The 23,093-nt window shown below is 34.4% G+C and overlaps 1 protein-coding gene across 1 annotated transcript; it reads left to right on the top strand.

Annotated features, from left to right (window-relative positions):
- Nucleotides 1–18: 18 nt before the first annotated feature.
- Nucleotides 19–23,093, top strand: LOC144972672 (uncharacterized). Its single transcript, XM_078914161.1, has 8 exons — nucleotides 19–144; nucleotides 4,852–4,899; nucleotides 6,995–7,018; nucleotides 10,578–10,731; nucleotides 15,515–15,601; nucleotides 16,649–16,741; nucleotides 18,546–18,713; nucleotides 22,589–23,093. The coding sequence occupies exons 2-8, from the start codon at nucleotides 4,883–4,885 to the stop codon at nucleotides 22,751–22,753; spliced, it is 708 nt and encodes a 235-aa protein (XP_078770287.1). The 5' UTR covers nucleotides 19–144; nucleotides 4,852–4,882; the 3' UTR covers nucleotides 22,754–23,093.

The raw sequence follows: 23,093 nt of genomic DNA, 5'->3' as shown, positions 1-23,093 counted from the left end.
TTCCGGTGTAGTCACAGCTGTGTATTCAGTCCATCAGTGGACGGAAAACACAGTTCCTTCTATTTTTACTAAGCGAGACAGCTTCCTCTTTCCAGGAATTTTGTGCAGTGGTTGTCGACAGCCCTGGAAACTGGAAATTCAAAGGTCAGTTTGCTGCTTGCAACTTTTATACTGTCCTTCGCTATTTGGACCCATATTCCAATGTGCGTGTACAGTGGGCAGAACTGATAAAGAAACAGAAGAAGGGTTCGGAAGAAATTCTGCTCATATCAGACCGACTCAGCTCTTAACCCCTGCTTCGGACTGTAGATGGACTGTTGGTAACAACAAGATATGAAGTGAATAGAAAAGTGCCAGAAGACAATAGAGAATGAAAATTTTTCGCGGCGGTGGTGGGGTTTGAACCTGCGACCTTATTGGTACGACAACTCCGCCTGGCAGGTGAGAGCGTGGCTCTACCGTGTGAGCTATCAACGAACACAAAATATTCGTTTCAAACTCAAAGTCATTACTAGATCCCTCTCTCACCCACTTCTTGAGACCGCCGATTCGTTCGTACACCACCATCGCGAATAATTTTGACCAGCAGTTAAGCTTAATAGCCAATATTCTCAACACAAACATATAACATAGAAACGATTGAGACATTGAGTATGCTCCGGTGTATGGGGTGAATTTTTAATTCAGAAAAGTGAGTGGAGCAGGCACTTATGTTGGTAACAACAAGATATGAAGTGAATAGAAAAGTGCCAGAAGACAATAGAGAATGAAAATTTTTCGCGGCGGTGGTGGGGTTTGAACCTGCGACCTTATTGGTACGACAACTCCGCCTGGCAGGTGAGAGCGTGGCTCTACCGTGTGAGCTATCAACGAACACAAAATATTCGTTTCAAACTCAAAGTCATTACTAGATCCCTCTCTCACCCACTTCTTGAGACTTTGAGTTTGAAACGAATATTTTTGTGTTCGTTGATAGCTCACACGGTAGAGCCACGCTCTCACCTGCCAGGCGGAGTTGTCGTACCAATAAGGTCGCAGGTTCAAACCCCACCACCGCCGCGAAAAATTTTCATTCTCTATTGTCTTCTGGCACTTTTCTATTCACTTCATATCTTGTTGTTACCAACATAAGTGCCTGCTCCACTCACTTTTCTGAATTAAAAATTCACCCCATACACCGGAGCATACTCAATGTCTCAATCGTTTCTATGTTATATGTTTGTGTTGAGAATATTGGCTATTAAGCTTAACTGCTGGTCAAAATTATTCGCGATGGTGGTGTACGAACGAATCGGCGGTCTCAAGAAGTGGGTGAGAGAGGGATCTAGTAATGACTTTGAGTTTGAAACGAATATTTTGTGTTCGTTGATAGCTCACACGGTAGAGCCACGCTCTCACCTGCCAGGCGGAGTTGTCGTACCAATAAGGTCGCAGGTTCAAACCCCACCACCGCCGCGAAAAATTTTCATTCTCTATTGTCTTCTGGCACTTTTCTATTCACTTCATATCTTGTTGTTACCAACATAAGTGCCTGCTCCACTCACTTTTCTGAATTAAAAATTCACCCCATACACCGGAGCATACTCAATGTCTCAATCGTTTCTATGTTATATGTTTGTGTTGAGAATATTGGCTATTAAGCTTAACTGCTGGTCAAAATTATTCGCGATGGTGGTGTACGAACGAATCGGCGGTCTCAAGAAGTGGGTGAGAGAGGGATCTAGTAATGACTTTGAGTTTGAAACGAATATTTTGTGTTCGTTGATAGCTCACACGGTAGAGCCACGCTCTCACCTGCCAGGCGGAGTTGTCGTACCAATAAGGTCGCAGGTTCAAACCCCACCACCGCCGCGAAAAATTTTCATTCTCTATTGTCTTCTGGCACTTTTCTATTCACTTCATATCTTGTTGTTACCAACATAAGTGCCTGCTCCACTCACTTTTCTGAATTAAAAATTCACCCCATACACCGGAGCATACTCAATGTCTCAATCGTTTCTATGTTATATGTTTGTGTTGAGAATATTGGCTATTAAGCTTAACTGCTGGTCAAAATTATTCGCGATGGTGGTGTACGAACGAATCGGCGGTCTCAAGAAGTGGGTGAGAGAGGGATCTAGTAATGACTTTGAGTTTGAAACGAATATTTTGTGTTCGTTGATAGCTCACACGGTAGAGCCACGCTCTCACCTGCCAGGCGGAGTTGTCGTACCAATAAGGTCGCAGGTTCAAACCCCACCACCGCCGCGAAAAATTTTCATTCTCTATTGTCTTCTGGCACTTTTCTATTCACTTCATATCTTGTTGTTACCAACATAAGTGCCTGCTCCACTCACTTTTCTGAATTAAAGATGGACTGTTGCTGCTCTGGCTCTAGACTCTAGATATCAGTATCATAATATCAGTATCAGAGTATGTTAATTAAAAATAAAATATTGTCCTGATTTTGTTTGGACATCGCGTTGTGTTGTTAACAAAGCTTTTCCTTTAGACCACAGTTACTTTAATTGACTTTTGTTACTTTTGAAGAGTTTTAACTCTTTTTCTTTTTAATTTCTAACTGGTTTTGTCTTTGATATCAAATAAAGCGGGTTGAGACTTCCTGTTGATTGTTATTTTGATTTGCATCAATTCCATTTAATTATCAATATTTAAAATGTATTTTTAAAAACAAACTATACTGCCATGGAAGATTATTCCGACCGGAGTGGAGTCCAAATAGCTACAGCCAACTTATTAATAATGGCAGGTCAGACCCGGAAAGGGGCATTGGTTAAGGAACGAGGTCCCTGCCGCCATCTTGCTTTGTTGAGACTGAGCTGCCACCTTGGCTGTTCTTGATAAATAGTAGTAATTAGCACTACCTTGGCAAAATGAGAGAGAGAGAGAGAAATCGTTGTTAGCATTCTACCTGTTGTTTCCAAAGTATTTGAAAAAATTATATTTCAGCAATTATCAATATATTTCGATGACATTTTTAATGACTACGTGTGTGCTTTTCGTAAAGGCCATGGTTGCCAAACAACACTTTTGCGTTTAATTGAAGATTGGAAAGAGGCATCAGACAATAACAAATATGTCGCTGCAATCCTCATGGACCTTTCTAAGGCTTTTGACTGCTTGCCTCACAACATTCTTATTGCTAAACTAGCTGCCTATGGGCTAGAACAAAAAGCTCTTTATTTAATTGAAAATTACTTGAGCAGAAGAAAACAACAAATAAAATTAGAGGGTGCTGTGAGCGAGTGGGCAGGCATTAAAAAAGGCGTTCCACAGGGACAATTCTTGGACCATTACTTTTTAACATTTTTATAAATGATATATTTTACTTTATCAGAGAGGGTAAATTATATAATTATGCTGACGATAATACCCTGTCATATGCTCATTCAAATTTCGATATGCTTTTAAAAACTATTGAAAATGAAAGCGAAATTCTTATCAAGTGGTTCGAAATATATTGTATGCAAGCAAACCTGGACAAATTCCAGGCAATTGCAGTAGGTACAAAAACACACACAAAGAAACCCACTTTCAATATTGGAACTGCAAGTACTACATGTGAAGAAGTTGTAAAATTACTAGGGATCGACATAGACTACCAACTAAAATTTTATTTACACATTAAAACCATCTGCCGTAAATCTTCTCAGCAATTAAATGTCTTAAAAAGGTTTGGAAAATACCTTCCAAAATTGAAAAAGTTAACAATATTTCACTCTTTTGTATTGTCAAATTTCAATTTCTGTCCACTAGCTTGGCATTTCTGTTCTAAAACTAATTGTGATAAACTTGAAAAGATACAAGAAAGAGCACTGCGTTTTATTTATGAGGATGACAAAAAATCCTACGACCAATTACTTTCAAAGGCCAAAGTCCCCTCCCTACAAATAAGATGAATAAGAACAATTGCTTTGGAAACGTTAAAAATTTTATACAAAATTGCTCCTCCTTGTCTATCTGATATGGTCATTTGAAAAATAACAGATATACAATTTTAGATATTCAAACCTCCTTGATATTCCAAGGGTCAGAACAACGTCTTATGGCGAAAGATCTTTCAGATATTCTGCTGCTGTGCTTTGGAATGAACTTCCCAAGCACATCAGGAAAATTTCAAATTTTAATGTTTTCAAAAATCATATCCTCTCATGGAATGGCCAGCCATGCAAATGTAATATTTGTAATTAATTTAACCGTACATATATATATATATATATATATATATATAATAATATTATGTTACTTTTCTTTGTGTGTCATGATTGGAATCTTGATGAGGGAATGTTTTTAAGGGAAAATGTATTACTATGTATTTTTATGCACTATGTGTTAAAACCTATGTCGGTCAAAGGCTTCTATTAGCCTGACTACATTATCTACGAAACATTTTTTAAATGCCGACAATAAATAAATATTTGAATTGAATTGAAATTGAAAAATAAAACTAAACGAAGGCCTCCCTATCTTTAAAAAAAAAAATTATATATATATAATACTTCATCTGTCACACTGGTATCTGGTTTAAACAATGTATACATATGCAAATAAGCCTACACGTGGGGTTTAAGGTAAGATTTTTAAAAAAATAAAAATTTGACAATCTTCTCCATCTGGCACACTGGCAGTGTCGGATTTAAGATAAGATTTTAAAATTATTATTTATTCTTTTTTGGATCATCAAAATGGCACGTTTATAATTTGGTTACATTTTTGTTGCTTAAGCAATGCCCAGAATGGAGTGAGTCCGTTCAAATGTAAGTTGAATATTGCAGTAGGAAGGTTAATATTGTTGTTCAGCGAAGGACAGTATACAAGTTGCAGACAGCTAACTGACCTCTGAATTTCCAGTTTGAAACGTTCAACGTGTTCGGGACAACTGATGTCCTGGGAATGTTTGTTAGTGATGGTGGTTTCCCGTTGCCTTCTGTCATTGTTATTATTAGATTTAAATTATTTGACTGAGTTGTGTATGATGTTTCCATTGGCTTCCCTTTGTTTCTGTTTTTGTTTCCTTCCACCTTTTTGGGTTTTCTGCATGCCTTGATTCTATATTTGGTGCATTATTAATATTAATTGTGTGCCGCATTGTTCATAATTATAGGGTTGAATAATTATAACAATAATAATAATGTGTTGTTCTTTCTGATATTCATCGTTGACCATTGCAAATATTTTAAAAACTTTAAAATATCGTTTAATTGTTTAAAATCAATGAAATTTCGTCAAAAGCAGCACAAAGTCATAAGAGATCCACTGAAATGAAATAAAATTCATCTTATTTAGAAATAACACTATAAACAGCTGTAGCATACAATAATTTTGAGAGCTCTGTGAATATAGCCTTCCATTCAGAGGTAGTCTACTGTTACCTTAATGCTTTAACTAGCTCGAAAGGACATGAGATCTGAAATTACACCTCTCTACTAACTTATACTTTGTACCACATTTAATCCCATCTATGTCACAACTTCTTTTGCATTTAACCTTATACGTGTAACTCTATTCAGCAAGACAAGAATGGTCATGTAGTGAGAGCTATCTAATCGAGGGTACTTTCGTAAAAACTTGGCAATTTTACTGACGTTGATCAAGAGAAATAGCAGTCAAATTCATTTTCAATGTGCCCCCCAAAAATAGCTGCCTTTTTTTTAATGTTGCCTGTAAATGAACAATTTCTATTTAAAAATTGTTGCCAAAAATAAAGAACAAATAAAGAAAGGGCATTTTTACATACTCTTACCCCTTTCCTCCCCTCCCCACTCCCAACGTACCTTAAATTATGTACCACTGCGGCATATTAGATTTATTAAGTCTCAAAGAAAATTATAGGATATGATATATACATTGTCATCACCATAGAAATGCATACAAGCTGACATGAATTAGCATGGAATTTGAAACAAAAACGTATTTTCTAATATTATATTAAGTATTTCCTAAGCTACTTGCCCTTTACATTGGATGATCCCATGTTCAGAAGATCCGAAGTGTCATAGTTTTGACATTGTGAAAATATGACTCTGGATTGGTAGTCCACTCCCAATCCCTTCCTGATTGTATGTTTTTCAAAAAATTTTAAAAATTCCCTGTCTCAGAAAGAATTTTTAAAAAATACAAAATGTTCAATATGACAATCTGGTTGCTAGTCATAACATTGATAAAATTACTTCACTCGGTAGAGACCACATTTTTACTAGTGTAGCTAATCGAGAAATTCTGTCGCCTCCAAAAATCCTCTAGATTAGCGGGATTCCCCGATTTTCCAGGAGGTGGAGATTTCATATGAGTGTTAAAGCCCTGCTGTCGTTTCTAGAAAATCTATCTAGATGTGAAGCTATGAAATTGACAATTAAGAAAGAAGTGTAAACTTCAAAAGAACTACTCTAGCAATGAAAGACTGGTTCATTCTTTGTCTTTTGTAGAATGATCATTCATTAATTAATTCATTTTTATTTTTTTATTTGGGGCGGGGGGGGGGGGGGTTGTTTTTTTTTGTTTCTGTTTTCAAGCATAAAAACAAGTCACCCCTTTCCATTTTTTCTGCATTGTGTGACACCCTTGAAAGCAAATTCTACAACTTTATGCATCATATTTAATATGCTGTGAATTGAATTGTACTTATTGTTATATGTAGTCCTTAAGAGCCATACAGCCCATGGAGCATGAAACGAACAATAGCAATTGCTTGCTACCCTTTGGATAGGACGCTAGTCTATCGCAATGTACTTTCTAACAGATCTAACAGACCCAGCTGATTAACATTAAAATTCACACATGTCTGCATGTGTAATAGCATCCCACAGCCATCAGAAGATTTGAGGTCTGATTTGTATTATTCAGTCAAGGAGGGCTGATTTTCTTGGATGATTTTTGTATTGTACCTTTATATCTTTCTTTCTGCTCTGTCTTATATTTAACCTTAAATTTTACATCTTGCACCCAAAACCCTCTTCCCAATTTTCTCACTAATATATTTTATGGTTTATTTCAGAATTAACATTTGGAGGATGAGCATGTATGTAACATCATTTAAAATTTTGATCACATTGCATCCTGGATTGTAACAAGCTCTTCCTAGCTATAATCTAGCTATTGTTGTGTTATTATTATTATTATTATTATTATTATTATTATTATTATTATTATTATTATTATTATTATTATTATTATTATTATTATTTCAGTTGTCTCCGTTTATATGCTCAATCCTCAGGAATCAAGCAGAGAATACTTATAAGCGGATTTGGATTTTTTTGCTAAGTGTTTGTTACATACTTGGTATATTACAGTAAAAACAAATTTTTCCTCTAAGTTTCCAGATATTTACATAATGGTAATTACTAGGTTGCAGGCTTGGAACTGCCATTAACCCATGAACAAGTCAATTTAGCTTTTTTTTTCTTTTTAGGTGAAACAAACATTCTTTTCTGTCACAATATGCGACAGCATTACACTGTAGGTGTGGAACAAGGATAAAGAAGCTTGAGTTTGTTGCTTGTTTAACTTTTGATTGGAGACTCGTGTTTATATCATCCTCTATTTCTGCGAACTGGTTCCAACTCTGTTGAAGATTAAGTCATTTTCGTTATTTGTTTAACATTTGAAGATGATGGTGCAGATATGTAGCCTAAAATAGACTTGTCAAAAATCTCATGCATGATATCAAGAAAGTCACAGACAAAGAGTACAGGTGCCAATCTTATTTTCATTCCTCACATCATAAGCACACCACAAATGGAAATGTGCCCATCACTAACTCTGACCAGATTTTCAATGAGCTGCTGAACCTGCCTATTATTGTCACTTAAGATTTTATGTTTGTCAAGCATTGCCCATTTCATCACTGAGGTGTTAATCTTTTTGTGCAAGGGAAATGAAGTAATGATGGAACAATTAGGTGTGAATCAAACTCACTTGAAGATCATTTTGGTGGTTTCTGTTAACCCTGTTTATTAATGTTTTGTATTAAAAGAAATTTCGGATTTATTTTATTTTTTTATAATATTTAAGTCATGGTTAGAAAATTGAGTGTGCTTATAAGCAGAGTTTTTCGAGGAGCACGCTTTTAATTCATTTAGTAAACATTCTGTTTTACACCCTGAACAAGTTTATAGCCAAATCATGCTTGTAGCCAGAGTGCCTATAAACGGAGACCACTGTATTATCATTACTATTATTATTATTATTATTAATATTATTATTATTATTATTATTATTATTATTATTATTATTAATATCATTATTATTATTGTTTTTATTATTATTTTAATTTTACACCCTTTTTTATGGTGGACTTGAATATTGAGGATAATTTTTTCCTTGTTTACAAGATGACATTTAGAATACTTACATAGCTCAATTTATTGCGTTACCTACAAGATAGATAATATTGCTCTTTATTTGATTTTTTAAAGGGCCACGACAAAATTGCCAAAGATTCAAGAACAATGGTCTCCATTTATAAGCAAGGTCCTCAGAAATCAAGCAGAGTTTTTAAGCGGATTAAGATTTTGTTGCTAAGTCTATGTTGAATGCTCATACTCATATTACAGTAAAAATAACTTTTTCCTCTTAATTTCCAAATGTATACATACTGGTATGCACCAGGTAGCAGGCTTGAAACTGCCATAGATCCATTAAAAAGTTATTTTTCTGTTAAATAATATTTTTTAGGGAGAATAAATCCTATCATTTCTGCCACAATATGCAAGAGCATTACATTATAGGTGTAGGATGAGGGATAAAGAATCATTTGCTTGTTGATTGGATACACATATTTGTCATCGTCTGTGAATAAACCCTTTTTGCCGCAATATAGAACAACATTACACTGTAGTTATTTTGACAGGGGGTAAAGATGCATGTAATTGTCACTTGTTTAACTTTTGATTGAATGCACCTATTTGTCTTTCTCTAGTTCTGTGAACTGGTTCCAACTCTGTAAGACAAACTTTGAGGATTTTGATTTTATTGTGAACATCTGAGATAGTCCGTGTATGTAGCATGGCACAAAATAGACTTGTCAACAAATGCATGCATGAAATTAAGAAAGTCATAGACAAAAAGTTCAGGTGTGAACCCTGTCTTCATTCACATCGTAAGCACACTTATCACCTCTGTAGACAAACTGGTCATCAGAATGACTCTTGATCGATAGTTAATTATGACCACATCTGGTGATAGTCTGAACCCTCCCTTCCTTCATCCTGCTTCCAGCACTGTGTCAGCATCACGACAAGTGGACAATATGCCCATCCCTACCCCCACAAGTACATTTCAAAGCTGCAGAGAATGCCTATTATTGTTACCACTTAAGATTTTATGATGGTTGTGCATTGTTTCATCACTGAGGTTTTAATTGGTTCGTGCAAGGGAAGTACTGATGCACAAGTGAGGTGTGAACCATACATTATTGCAGAGCATTTGACTGCTTCTTTTTACCCTATGTGTCAATCTTTTGTTTTGTATTTTAAATATTCATAAAATTCTTTTTTTTAAATTGTTTATTTAATTACTTTTATTTTTGTAATTTTTAGATAATGCTGTGAATATCGAACATGCTTATAAGCCAAGTTCTTTTCAGTGAGCTTGCTCATAAAAGAGTAAATTTATAAAGTAAAAATTCTGCTTCATGCCCTGAGCATACTTATAATTTGATCATGCTTGTAGCTGGAGTGTTTATAAATGGAGACCACGGTAACACAATTTTTAAGGTAACTCAATTTTAATGCAAATTTAATGCCAAAAGAGTAAGTCAACTTGGTTACACCAAAATGATTGCTATTATCTCAAATGTGATAAGCGATAATTTTACTCAGGTCTTTGGATAAATCAACACGATAACATAAATATAATGTTAATATTTCTGGTGTCAGAACATAGTGGTTTCATGAACATTATTTCATGTTAGGACATTTTTTTTAGATAGTATAGACTGTGTTATTCAGTCATGGAAGGCAGGAGGAAAACGAAAACAATAATTCTGAAAACATAAGTGACCGACGCTGTAATAACATAAGTATTTCTAAAGCTGTAAATACCCCAGTAAATCATTTGCACCAAGAGCATAGAACAATGGATGACCAACCACAAAAGCAAAGTTCTGAAAATGAATTTCGCATTCCCATACAAGATGTACATGATGTCTTCGCACCTGAAGAGAGACTTGCATGTGACAATGGCCAAAATGTTTTCAATCTGAAAACACCAAATCCAATAATTAATTATGATTCTCTATATAAAAACAATAGGAGAATATCTGGGTACAGCCCATCTGTGTTTACTCCTGGGGAAGATTATATTCCTGTCTACTCCAGTGACAATATGAATATGTTTTCACAATGGATGAGAGATAGAGGAAGTTTATATTCTCAGGGTACAGGCAGCATTTACCACAGCTGCCTAACTCAGAACATAAGCACGAATGACATCATTATATCTCCATCGCTGAACATGAACCGTAGTGTGCCTACTCAAACAGAAACTGCAGAATCTCGCTTATCTTCTTCAAATGTCACTTCAAATATGACTGATAATAATGCCTCTAAGCAGTCAACACCTGATCTGTTTTGCAGATTGCTCTCTGCAAAACTAGATGATGAATGTAAGATTTCACTGCCAACTCTGGATATGATCTCAAAAACTTTATTTGACAAGCTTGCCCGGGAGTTGGTGAAAGTCAAGAGAGATAATGTTGATCTGAGAAACCAAAATCTTAAATTACATTATGTAAGTATTCTTTGATGCAAGAAATATATTATATAGTTTTAGGCGAGTTATGATTGAGCTCAACTAATTGTCAAATACATGTGATGTTATCCTTGTTAATTAACAGCCAGGTTTTATTTACACATTTGCTAAAGGGTTAATGATATAATCCCAACAATGTATCATCAATGTATACTTTTAGCAATACAATGGCCTATAGTAATAGTAAAGATTTACCATTTAATTTTGAACGACTTGGGTTTCATTGCAATTAGAGACTTCACATTTAACTCAAAAGAGTCCTGACTGGCAGTGTCTTCCTGTCATTTATACTATTTCATATTTTACTCAAAGAGTCCTGACCGGCAGTGTCTTCCTGACAATGAAAGATATTTCATATTTATCCCAAAGAGTTCTAACAGGCAGATTTAATATTTAACTCAAAGAGTCCTGACTGGCAGTGTATTCCTGACAAAGTATAAAACAAAAAAGTGACTCACTTCATGCGAAGTTTTAATCTTTTGCACTTAGAATAGAGTATGTTGAAGAAACCGAATCTCAAATTTATTTTATACAAATTCAATTTTCTGCATCTGAATAACCCTGACATAATACCATTTCAAGACAATGGATCAAAAATAAATATTACAACTGGGGAAGAGAGTAAGAATAATATACCAAAGAAAGGATCTATTTGGGCTCATAACCCTTCCTCAACCAACAATTTTTTTTTTTAAATTGTGGAATATAATAAAACGAGTAAAATTTACTCTCATACTCATATTTCTGTATTTCATTTACCTTATTTATTTATGTTTTTTATTTGTTTGTTATTGGCTGAGGAAGGTGAGTCTAAAATGCTTCTTATTTGTTATCTTTTTCTCTTTCACAGCTGTAATACTCATTTTTATTCATAACATTTGAGTCTATTATTTCAGGCTATCTAGTATTTCCTTTTTTTTCTGTTGCAATGTGATTCTGTAGCCTTAAATATTCCAGGGCCACTTAACTTGATATTGAGGTTTTATACAGCGCAAAATCTACTAAACATGTTCAAAGCACTTAACAAGGAGTCCCTAACTACAGCCTCATAAAAGGAGTCCCTAACTTACAGCAGCGCTTAACATGTAAGATGAGACATAATGCCTCTTAGGTGATCTTACAATTTTTTGTGACAGAGGCAATTCTGTTAACAGCCATTTTACATCTGAGTACTTGAGAGATGTGTGTAGAGAGCTTTTGAAAGGATTTTATTATGCACCTTGGTTTGTTTCTAATTATTAGGAAAATCCTTCGAAAAATTGATTTTGAGATTTGGTGGAAAGTGATATTTTTATTATCTTAGAAATGATATAATCGAAGTCCAAATTCTTAAAGTAGACTATAAAGGCATGAAAAACACAGTCGAAAATGGTACAGGTAGTAAGAAAAGGGTGAAAAACGGGAAGCTATTTTGCTATTTTCGGAAAATGTCATTTTTCTAAGGGTATGGGATACTGTGTCAAACGTTTCTCAGAATCTATTCAATGAAATTGTCTGAAAATTTCCACAGTTATCACAGAGATAATGTATTATGTCGCCATAGAGAGATTTCTTTGATAAGATATGTGAATTTTGAATTATAATCCTAATTCTGAATTTTTAACATCAATTTTGTCATAACAATTTGCTTCTCAACTTTGTAATGTTCTAATAAAAATTCTATAAGCTTAAGCCGAAAAATCTATATGGTGACACACTATGGTACAATATTGATAAGATGGAAGAATATGAAGGTCATTCCTTCATTAGTTATTGTGGAACGTTTGCCACAAGATTTTTATATTTTTGGATGTCAGACCCCCAAATTAGGTCGCAAAATGGGTATCAACACAGATAATTAAAATTTTTCACCATAAATGTTGTTTTTTAACCTATAATGACGATACAGAATGATTAAAACCGCCCAATTTATAGGTAATTAAATTTTATTTAGAAAAGACCCAAACAGTGGGAGTCGCAGCCAGGACCTTCCGATCCAACGGCGAGTGTCATACCATAAGACCACGTTGCCACACTTGCAAGTCATTGTTAGACTTTTTCTGCATTGGTGGCTCTACTAGAAGAATTTTCTCCCTTTATTAATAAAGTTCTCAGCATGAATCTGGCATCAATAACTAAACAGTACCCTCATCTTGTAACAAAGTCAAGTAATTTTGAGCATAGTCAGTATAATTAGCTTAAATACAATGATTGCAAAGTATGGTCCTAACTTTCTGTCCTTCATTAAGAAACTTTACACATTTACCCCACATGACTCTTGTAGGGATGACTACTGTAATTCATTGCTTTTAGGTGCGCCAATTAAAATGATACAACATTTGCAAAATATTCAAAACAGAGCCGCAAAACTGATTAAAAAATCTAATGACCCTACAAAAGAAATTCTATATAATCTCCATTGCTTGCCAGTTAGTGAAAATATTGTTTTTAAAATTTGTATTATTGTTCATAAATGTATAAATAATCATGCTCCAGGATACGTCATGGATTTATGTCAACATTATAATCCAACACAGCCACTAAGGTCGTCTGAAGACTCTCTCTTAATCATCTCAAGAACCAGATTATCCCTTAGTAATAAGTCTTTTTATGTAAGCGGCCCCATCTTGTGGAATGCGTAATTGTAATTAGGGATAGTCAGTTTTTCAAAAAACACCTTAAGACAGAACTTTTTTCCTGAGCTTACGAATAGTTTCACTCACAGAATATGCCTTAAATCTAATTTTAATTTTAAGTTTATTTTATTCCAGTTTTGGTCTTAAGTTCAGACTGACAATTTCCACTGTATAACTGAACTTTTGTTGTTGTAATTAATCATTTCAATTGTCTTTCGTTAGAATAAGTTACTAATACCAATGTCAGTGAGTAATATTGGTGTAAGTATGTGTGTGTGTGTATGTTCGTGTATGAATGTAAATGTATCTGACTCATTCTCAAAAGGTGGTCCCATGAATGTCACAAAAAGGTCAATTTTTCAAAATGCACCCAAAGCTGTGAAGTTCCACCAAAATGTAAAGTGAGACCCACAGTTTTTTTAAATATATAACAGAAGATAAGTGAAGCAAGGGTCACCCAGCTACAGGCGTAGAAACATGCTTAGCACACATGTCTTGTACGACGTGCATGACAGAGGAAATGTGACACAAAAAGCACCAAAACACAAATAAAACACTTTGAAATGATGCTGTTTTCAAATTTATTTGATGAAATAACATGAAAAATAATATGAATGGTTAAAGAAAGAAAAATAACTATCAATTATACGAAAGTCATTGTGTCATCATGGCGTACAAGAATATGGAAATCATCCAAAAAGACTTATCAAAAATATAAGGAACAAAATAAGCCAAATATGACCATTATACAAAAACACTGTCATGATGGCGTCTAGAACACAAAAAACATTCATTAAATAGAGTCAAAACAAAACAAACAAAGGAATAATTACTTGTATGACATAATTATGATGACACAAACTGAGCCATGTGCCACTTTGTTTTTAAGATCTGTGATTGAGTTTGTGTGCTTGTGTATGTGTTTGTTTCTTCATATGTATTCTCAAAATTGTCAACGAATGAATGTTTGAATGATAATTAATATTGTAAAGCGCCGCTGAGCACTTAAGTGGAAGTTGAGCACTATATAGATAACTTATTATTATTATGGATGACTATCTGATTATAGGCAATGAATGAAAATTCACTCATAAGAGTGGTGATACCAAGGGATTGATATGGTTTGGTTTAATATGGCTTACTTGTGATGTAAATGGTGCATATTGAACCAACTTTTTTTTCATTTAAGAGACCGTTTAACATTTTTTGGGGGACAAAAGCTTGGTGCTTTTGTATCATCTTTGCAAAATGCTAAAGGGTTAAAATATGATATAAAAATACAAAACGGACCATATTCAGTTATGTGCAAAATATTCACAATGTAACAGTTTTCATTCATCTTGCTGTGTTGGGTTCCAATGATGCATTTAAGTTTTGTGCTTTTGTATCATCTTTGCAAAATGCGAAAGGGTTAAAATATGTGGCTACATCCTTTACAAGTTGTTGTTAGCTTATCAATATTTTGAAAAGGTTTGCACTGTTTTAAAGTTCCATAAAATATGTAGATTCATGCACAAAATATGTGTCTAGTCTTTTGTTTAGGCATTTGTAATGTATTTTTGCATTTATTTTTTTTTCAAAATGTCATTTTTGACTAACTTGCCTCACTAAATAGATCTAAAAAGGTAACTACCAGAATTGGCTGTAATTTTGCCACATTTAATATATGTATATTTATGACTTTACAAAGAGATTTTTTAATTAGCTGATGTTATAGTTTTTGAGTTAGGACCTTATTTTCTGTAACTATCCTCTAAATTTGGAGACCTCAGTATAGCCTAATAATGGCACACTTTGAGGCTGAATATGTTATAGATGATAAAGATACTCAAAATTGGCTTTTGTAAGGCGTTAGAGGACCTCCATAGGAGTTATCATGCCAAATGTCTGGCCTTAAACTAGAATATGTTTTGAGATCTACTCAAAATAACGTAATGTGTAAAACGCTGAGTCAGCATTTAACCATGTCACCACTGGATTTTTTAAAAAATCATGAAAAATATGTTTTGAAGGTTTAGAGTATCTAGTTTTAAGCAAACAACTACACTCATGTATATAAACAAGAAAAAAAGAAACTATATTTTTTTGTAGTATACCAAAGCCACACCCAATATTATAATAACCATTGTAATGATCTTTCAAAACAGAGACAGGAAAAAATTCAGCAAGAATTAAAGATGTGTCTCCAACAAGCTGGAATATGTGAGATGAATGTGGAATTGCCGCCTGATTCGGTAATTAAATGAAATGAAAGAGAATGGATAAATGAATAAACTAAACTTGTACTTATTATTCGAGTCAGTTCATCTATGTAAATGATTTTAAAATTCTTGTAGGGATGCAAACTCCAGCAAAACTGTTAATAAGATTGGATATAATTATAATAACGGTACATGTTGATAATAGGTAAGCAGTTTTATGAATGTTGTTCCAAATATTTTGCACACAGACTATGATTGGAAACTTTAAACCTCTACAGTATAAATATAAAAATTGCTATTAAGTTCCTAAAAACAATAATAAACACATTATTTGTTTATTTTTCTTGTTAGTCAATTAACAAGCATTTAACATCTTTTTGAATTTTACTCTTATGTTAATGTGAAAAAAATCACCTTAATATAACATTTTCAAACGTTTCACTCACAAGCACTTGGCTTTTGTTTTCTAGAACAAGATAATTTGACACTTCGGATTACTTGTGCAGCTTTTTTAGGCTGTAGACAAAAACAACACTATTTGATATCAAGGAAAATCAAAACTTTTATGTTATTTCCCTTATGGCAGGAAATAATTCTGTAAAAATTCTTTCTCTTTCACTTACCTCCAGGGTGCTCATAAAACGACTCAATCTCAATGACTAGTCATGCTTTAAAAGCAAGCCACTCTTTACACAACCAATAATATTTATATCAGTATATTTCTTGCAGGAACACATCAAAGAATGTGTGTGATTGCATTAATAACGTACAATAACTAGTTTGAAAGTCTGATTATTGCAAAGAACCTGTTTAATACATGCAATTAATGGGGAGAATTTTCTGTGGAAGCATTTATGAATTAACGAATTTAAAAAGATACCAATACCAAATGATAAAAATGATAATAAATGTTTGTTTTTTTTTTTTTACATGTGACTCTGACACCTCATTGAATGGTAATGTCAATCAAATCTGTTTGAAGCCAAAGTTAGGGAATTTTTTATTGTTTAAATACACCCGATCTCTAAGCGCTACCCTGTATAGGTGGAATTCAATGTACAATGTCTCATATTTCCACAGAATATGGCCTCTGGTGGACATTCCACAGCAGAAGTCCATGCAAGATCTACTGAATATCAAGGTTCTCTTTCTGATCATAAGATGGAAAAGGAGGTAACAATTATGTAAAATATTTCTAATCTGTATGATGATGAGAATGATAATAATAATTACAATTATATCAATAATAATAATAATGATGATAATAATAATAATAGTAATATTGATAATGATAATTATAATCATGATGATTATGGTAATAATAATAATAATACAGTGGTGATCGCCTAAATGCCTGCCGGCTTAGTTCCTGTTTTGTCTAAATGCCCGCTAATTTGGTGAAACGGAATTTTTTCTCTTTAAAAAAACAACTAAATGCCCACTTTTAAAGATGAAATTTGCCTAATTGCCCGCTCTGAAAGAAGTTTGGCAAAAAAAAAAGAAAAGAATGAATTTCACTGTATATCATTTGCTATCAAAAGAATTGATTCCTCCCCTGTTTGTGAGAGATCTTATTTCACATCGTTGATTTTATCAATTTATCCTGGGTGGAGTTCCTGACCTCCCATAGTGGGCAGGGAGGTACATACTGTGTCTTCTATCCCCCTATATCTGTTTTCCAACTTGCTTTCTGTCTTTGTCTTGGAATGAGATTACTTGATTTTGTCCTGGCTCTGTTCGGATACCCTGGCTGAGAGGGAAACAGTCAAATGCATAGTTAGTTTTGGGAGATGATATTTTTTCCTTGTAAACCATCTCTCTCTTATGCAATGTATTATTTTTCCTTTTAAATATGTATGATTCATAAACAATTGAGTGTGGGGACCTGTGCTTGTGTCTGGATGAGACATTTAGTGATCTCAAACTTAGTACACTGATAGTGTGCTCTTGGAATCTACATCTGTTCCCTATTTGATCCAATTCTCCTTTTTCTTGATTGCTCTTGGGTGCTTTAATTGTAATTCTAGAACTTTTTACTATCCCATTTTTTCCTTTTTACTGGCGCTGATATGACCTTAATGTGTTGCAAGCACTGTAAAACCCTTGAAAACAAAACAAACATCAATTTATCCATGTATTTTTTTCTTATCTGGTTCGTCTCTTGATGTCTATTTATTGTTTAACAAAAAATAAGTGATGAATTTATACACACTTTACACTCATGGCGGCCATGTTGTTGCTATGACAAAATTGATGGCCTCTCGAAATGTTTATGCAGACTAGCCAACTACTTTGAATAATTTTTAGAATTACGAAATTTTGTTCTTTTTTGAAGCTGTTATATTCATTTTTGTTTATTACTTGTTATGTGTTTGGTATCATAACAAAATTTGATTTTATCTTGTATTGTTCACACCAAAAACAAATCTGTAACATAAAATGATTTTAAATTGTGCTTGATTAAAGACACCAATAAAATTGGCATATCGTTGAATAAAAATGGTCAGTGAAAAGAGCTCGTACAGGTAGCATGATGGGTCAGTCAGTGATCAATTGGTCATTAACAGTGGTGGTTTAATGAGTTTTGGATTTCCAGCTGAATGTTTGTTCGTTCTGTGCCGTGGGTCTAATTCAAAGGTGTTGCATGGCCTCTTTTAAAAAAAAACTAATTTAATATAAAATAGAATAAGGGGTTGGATAGCTCAGGTGGTAGAGCACTTGCTTCACGTTGTGAATGAGAACCTGGCTGCAACAGATGTTTTAAGATAGGTAAGATAAAAAAGATGCCCAACAAACAACAGGTTCTGTATGAAATGGAGCTATGATTCCTTATAGGGGAATAAGTGAAACTTTGTGAAACACATTGAGCATGGTTAATCAGTGGAAATGCTCTATATAAATGTTCGTATTTATTTTTTAAAATTCAAAATACATTGATGTCAAACTTTAAAAAGTATCTGCAATTCTCTTCCTTCAGGATGAAGAATTGAAGAAGAGGATGTCAGAAGATGAGGCTTTTTTGAAAAAATACAAGGAAACTTGTGATAAGCTCCTAGAAGAGACAAAAAGGTGTAAAAATCTGGAACGGTCGTTAGAAGATGAGAGAAACAGGTTTAGAAGAGATGTGAAACGATTTAAGGAAAAGGTATGTTCTACCTTGTCCCATTCCAGAGTGGGACTAAACAAAGAATCTGGCAACTCCCTCGGTTCATGTTCAACTTTTCACCAGGCTTGACATGTTTTGTTTTTCTTTGTGCTGTTATATTCATAGTCTGGAATTTGTAATATTGTTTCTCTATGTGGAAGTGACATTATGTGGTGGTTTAAATGTTGGAACCTTATTTATTGCCCTATTTGTTTTGCTGCTTTTCTAAAACTTTGCCCCTTTTTTTTACAACATAATTGGGCTCCTTCTCTGTGCTAGATTGATGGAGTTTAATAGCCCACAGGGGAATAATATGAAGTCACTCTTTTGTCTCAGACTCAGACTTACAAGTAGCACACTATCATCACAATGCAATTGGGCTCCCTTTTTAAAATTTTTCATTTCCCATTATGCCAAAGGTGGCTCTTCATCCTCGCTCGGTTGAAGGATTTTGTCAGCCCACAATGCAGTAATTTGTAGCCCCTTTTTTATCTCAGGCTTCCAAGCTGCAAGGCCACAGGTTGACTGTAGTGCTAAAACAGGTCTATTTTGACACATAACAGGTAGTTCCTTTGATGGAGTTCAGCCCAAAGGGCATTTCTGTATTGTCAAAAAAAGTTAAGAAACCAAAAAGACAGTAAATTGAGCTTTTATATAGCGCAATATCCACTAAATGTGCTAAAAGCGCTTTACAAGGGGTCCCTGGTCAACAGCAACATTTAACATGTAGGACGGAACATAACGCCTGTTAGGCGATATTACAATTTTTCGGACAAAGACAGCGCTGTTAACGACCAGGTACTCATTTTAAACCTGAGTACAGTGAGAGAAAGAGAGTAAAGAGCCTTTTCCAAGGACTCAACTATGCGCCGAGTGCGAGGCTCGAACCTAGGACCTTCCGATCCGAAAGCGAGTGTCATACCACTAGACCACATAGCCGCACAGTAGTCAAAGAGAATTAATCCACTTGTTTATACAGAGGCATTAAATTCGAGTCAAGTCTTATCAGATTTTACAAATTTATTCTAATGTCATAGAATAACGCTAATGAAGGCAATAGTGAATCTAAATTGAATAATGTGACAACAGATTCAGTGGATAAAGAACAAAACATAAAGTACAATGTTCATCAGTGAGAAATTGTTATTTTGATACCCTAAAGCTATCCATTATAAGAATGCCACACAGGATAGGAATTCGGAATTAATAACAAATGCTTTTGTTGAAGATTTAAAACAAATAACTGATGTGTTTTCATGGAGTCTTGACTTGGCACCTTACACAACAGAGGCAGGGTCCTCATTGATTTAAAAATCGTGTTTAGATAAGGGCTTATACGCATCACAAGCAGTAAATACATAGGAAGATAACATCAACACTCTTTCTACACATTAATTTATGTCCTGATTCAGATAGCATCGAAAGTAAGAAAGGAGATGATGATGAGTTTTGAAAGGAACTTTAAGGGTCAAAGGAATTTTATTCTCTTCCAGCAAACCGTTGACCAAAGTTAAACATCAACGTAGATCCATTCATCAACAATGGATGAACCTCACTTATCAACTTTAACAAAGTGAATGAGTTATAGATAGATATCTATTTCCTGAGAATACATCTGAGCTGAGAGTCTTTCAGATAAACCTACAAGAATGGAGAGCCTTAACAATATATGCAAAATATCAGCATATCAACTTACAAAATGACTAGGCTTAAAGCATTAAAATTTTAATTATTACTGCAAATCTTTTGAAATAAAAAAGAGATCAGAATTGCGCACTCTTGAGCCAATGGTATCAGATCTTTCTAGAGTTGGATTCACTTAATGACATCAATCAAAAGAGAAAGCCATAAAACCAAATGTGCACAATGACTTTAGGTAATTATACAAACCTGATGAAAATCATGAACTTCATATTTATTCAGAGACAATATTATGTAGGAAATAACGATCATTGGAAAAAATGTATGGGTTACACATGTAATCAAAAATGTTTTTGAAATATATTTTAGAGAGCAGAGAACTGATTGGTAAATATAGAACTATTCCTGGTGGTTATAAACCTTGATGTTCAACTTAGAATCACAGAAAGGCAAACAAACAGTCTGAATATGTGACGACCTAAAATTTACAGACCTCTGAAGAAAAAGGAGGAAAAATAAAAAGCAATGTTTCAGCTTTGACAAGAACATTAACCCTTTCCTGTCACCCATAGGAAAATCGTCACATTAGTTACGATGCAACCGACAATTTTCTCATTCTGATTTCTCTTGTACAGCACAACATTTAAAGAAATGTTTTGATTACAGCTATAGATACTAAACACAGGCCTGTAAATCTTCCGTCTATTGTCGGATTTCCGACAGTACGATTTTGTTCTATAAGTGCTAAAAAAAAAAAAAAAGATAATAGTAAAAATAAAATTCGTAACGTCAAAGAACAGAACCACTAAAAAAGAAAATAAAAGACTTTCATTTCGTTCCTCGAAAAAAATAGATTTTATTCCGTTTCAAATGCCGACTTTAAAAAAAAAAAAAAAAAAAAACCTTTTTATTTGTCGCATCAAAGACAAAACAAAACAAAAGCTATAATATTATCATGCCACACCTACACGCTCTGCTAGCCGTGGATGTATTCACTGCCTGGCTACTGTGCCACAGTCCCACAGCCAGCGAGAGAGAGGTTGCGAAGTTCGCGCGAGTCGTCTTCACACACACACACACCTAGTCAGTAAATAATGCACACACAGAAGTGTGTCGAACCGGACCGGAAGGTTTCTCTCTATTTTGCTACCAACACACATGCATATCTCCGGTTCTTATTTCTCAGTCTCTATATTTCTTTGGTTCCGTCCGGATGTGAGACGGAAAAAAATAATACGAAATAATTATTTTTCTTCAAAATATATATTCCTCTTCGAAAGCTCTCACACGACCACACTACCTCTTCTTCTTCTTCTTCTTCTTCTTCTTCTTCTTCTTCTTCTTCTTCTTCTTCTTCTTCTTCTTCTTCTTCTTCTTCTTCTTCTTCTTCTTCTTCTTCTTCTTCTTCTCTTCTTCTTCTCTTCTTCTCTTCTCTCTCCTCCTCCTCCTCCTCCTCCTCCTCCTCCTCCTCCTCCTCCTCCTCCTTCTTCTTCTTCTTCTTCTTCTTCTTCTTCTTCTTCTTCGTCTTCTATAAGAATTAATCCAAATAAACAAAAGAATCAGCGTAAACATTTAACACAAACAGGAGCGAAGATACACAGCTTCCTGTGTCATGCACGAGATACACATCCTTCAAAAGGGTAGGAATTGTTCTCTTCCTTTCATTTTACAACTAACTCAGACCTGGGCCCTCAAATAATTTGGATTTTTTTTTTGGTACCATAAAATAAGGACCTCGTTATAAATAAGTAGGGGAAAGTGACATGATTTGACTAGTCAATTGACGTGTCATGTCTGTGTTGTGTCCATATTTTTGTCCTGTTGTGTCTATTTTCGCATGTTCAAAAAGTTACGACAATTTTTTCACCAACCATTTACAGGCCTGTAAACACTGTGTTGTAAAGCTCATTTTGCTGAAAAACATTCTGTATAGAATGCACTTGTTACTTTGTTTGTTTGATTAGGAAACGTCTATGTGTCGGGTGGGTGTGAATTTTCGAAGTAAATTTTAAAAATAGCTGGTAAGGAGAGAGTTAACCCCCAGATTGTTCACTTGGACAACGTGAGTGAATGTTGATTATCTACTTCGTAGAATACATCGGTGATGGAATCTAGGTCTGAGATAACATGCAGAAAATCATAACAGAGAGGAATAGCTTATAATATAAAGCCTCACAATGTCAAACCTTTTGTATTTTTTTGGCTGATCTTTGTGTTGCATTTTAAAATTTCAGATTGAGAGTCTTAAATCCAAGTTGAATGCTCAAGAATCTGGATCTAGTGCGGAATACAAGAGGGTTTGCTATTCCAGTAGCAAAAAAGAGAGCCCAAACATGATGAATCAATTTAACCTTGATAAATCCGAATATATCAAACAAGGTGCAATACCTAAAGAATGATTTTCCAATTTTATTCCAGTATATTTTTTTCTCTGTCACTTCAGATTCATACTATTGATATCGTTATCCAGCCAACTTCAGTGGCAGTTTAAACCAAAATAGATTATCTGGAAAAGACAGAGCCAGGCATTGCTTGCTTGAAAACTTATCGCTCCGTGGACTATAACTATAATAATAGGCCACGATGTTGTTATGTTGATCATTTGACTCGGCTTGAACTACATCGTCACAGCCTGCATCTGCATCCGAATCTGTCAGCAGCTGCCACATTTTTCTGTGGCAGTCACTGGTTCGGGTTGTTTTTTAGTTTTTGTTTGTTTTGGGGGAGGGGGGAAGGGGA

The sequence above is a fragment of the Berghia stephanieae genome, chromosome 5 (assembly GCF_034508935.2).
Source record: "Berghia stephanieae isolate SIO BIC M18660-M18661 chromosome 5, UCSD_Bste_1.3, whole genome shotgun sequence".
In the NCBI taxonomy this organism is placed as follows: domain Eukaryota; kingdom Metazoa; phylum Mollusca; class Gastropoda; order Nudibranchia; family Aeolidiidae; genus Berghia; species Berghia stephanieae.
Note: the sequence above shows the minus strand (reverse complement) of the source record. Positions and strands in the feature narration are given on the sequence as shown.

Bases quoted from the DNA above. Each gene is read 5' to 3' on its own strand.
- LOC144972672 (XM_078914161.1), top strand. The intron at 15,602-16,648 runs GTAATTAAATGA...ATATTTCCACAG, and splicing joins TGGAATTGCCGCCTGATTCG to AATATGGCCTCTGGTGGACA. The intron at 16,742-18,545 runs GTAACAATTATG...CTCTTCCTTCAG, and splicing joins ATCATAAGATGGAAAAGGAG to GATGAAGAATTGAAGAAGAG.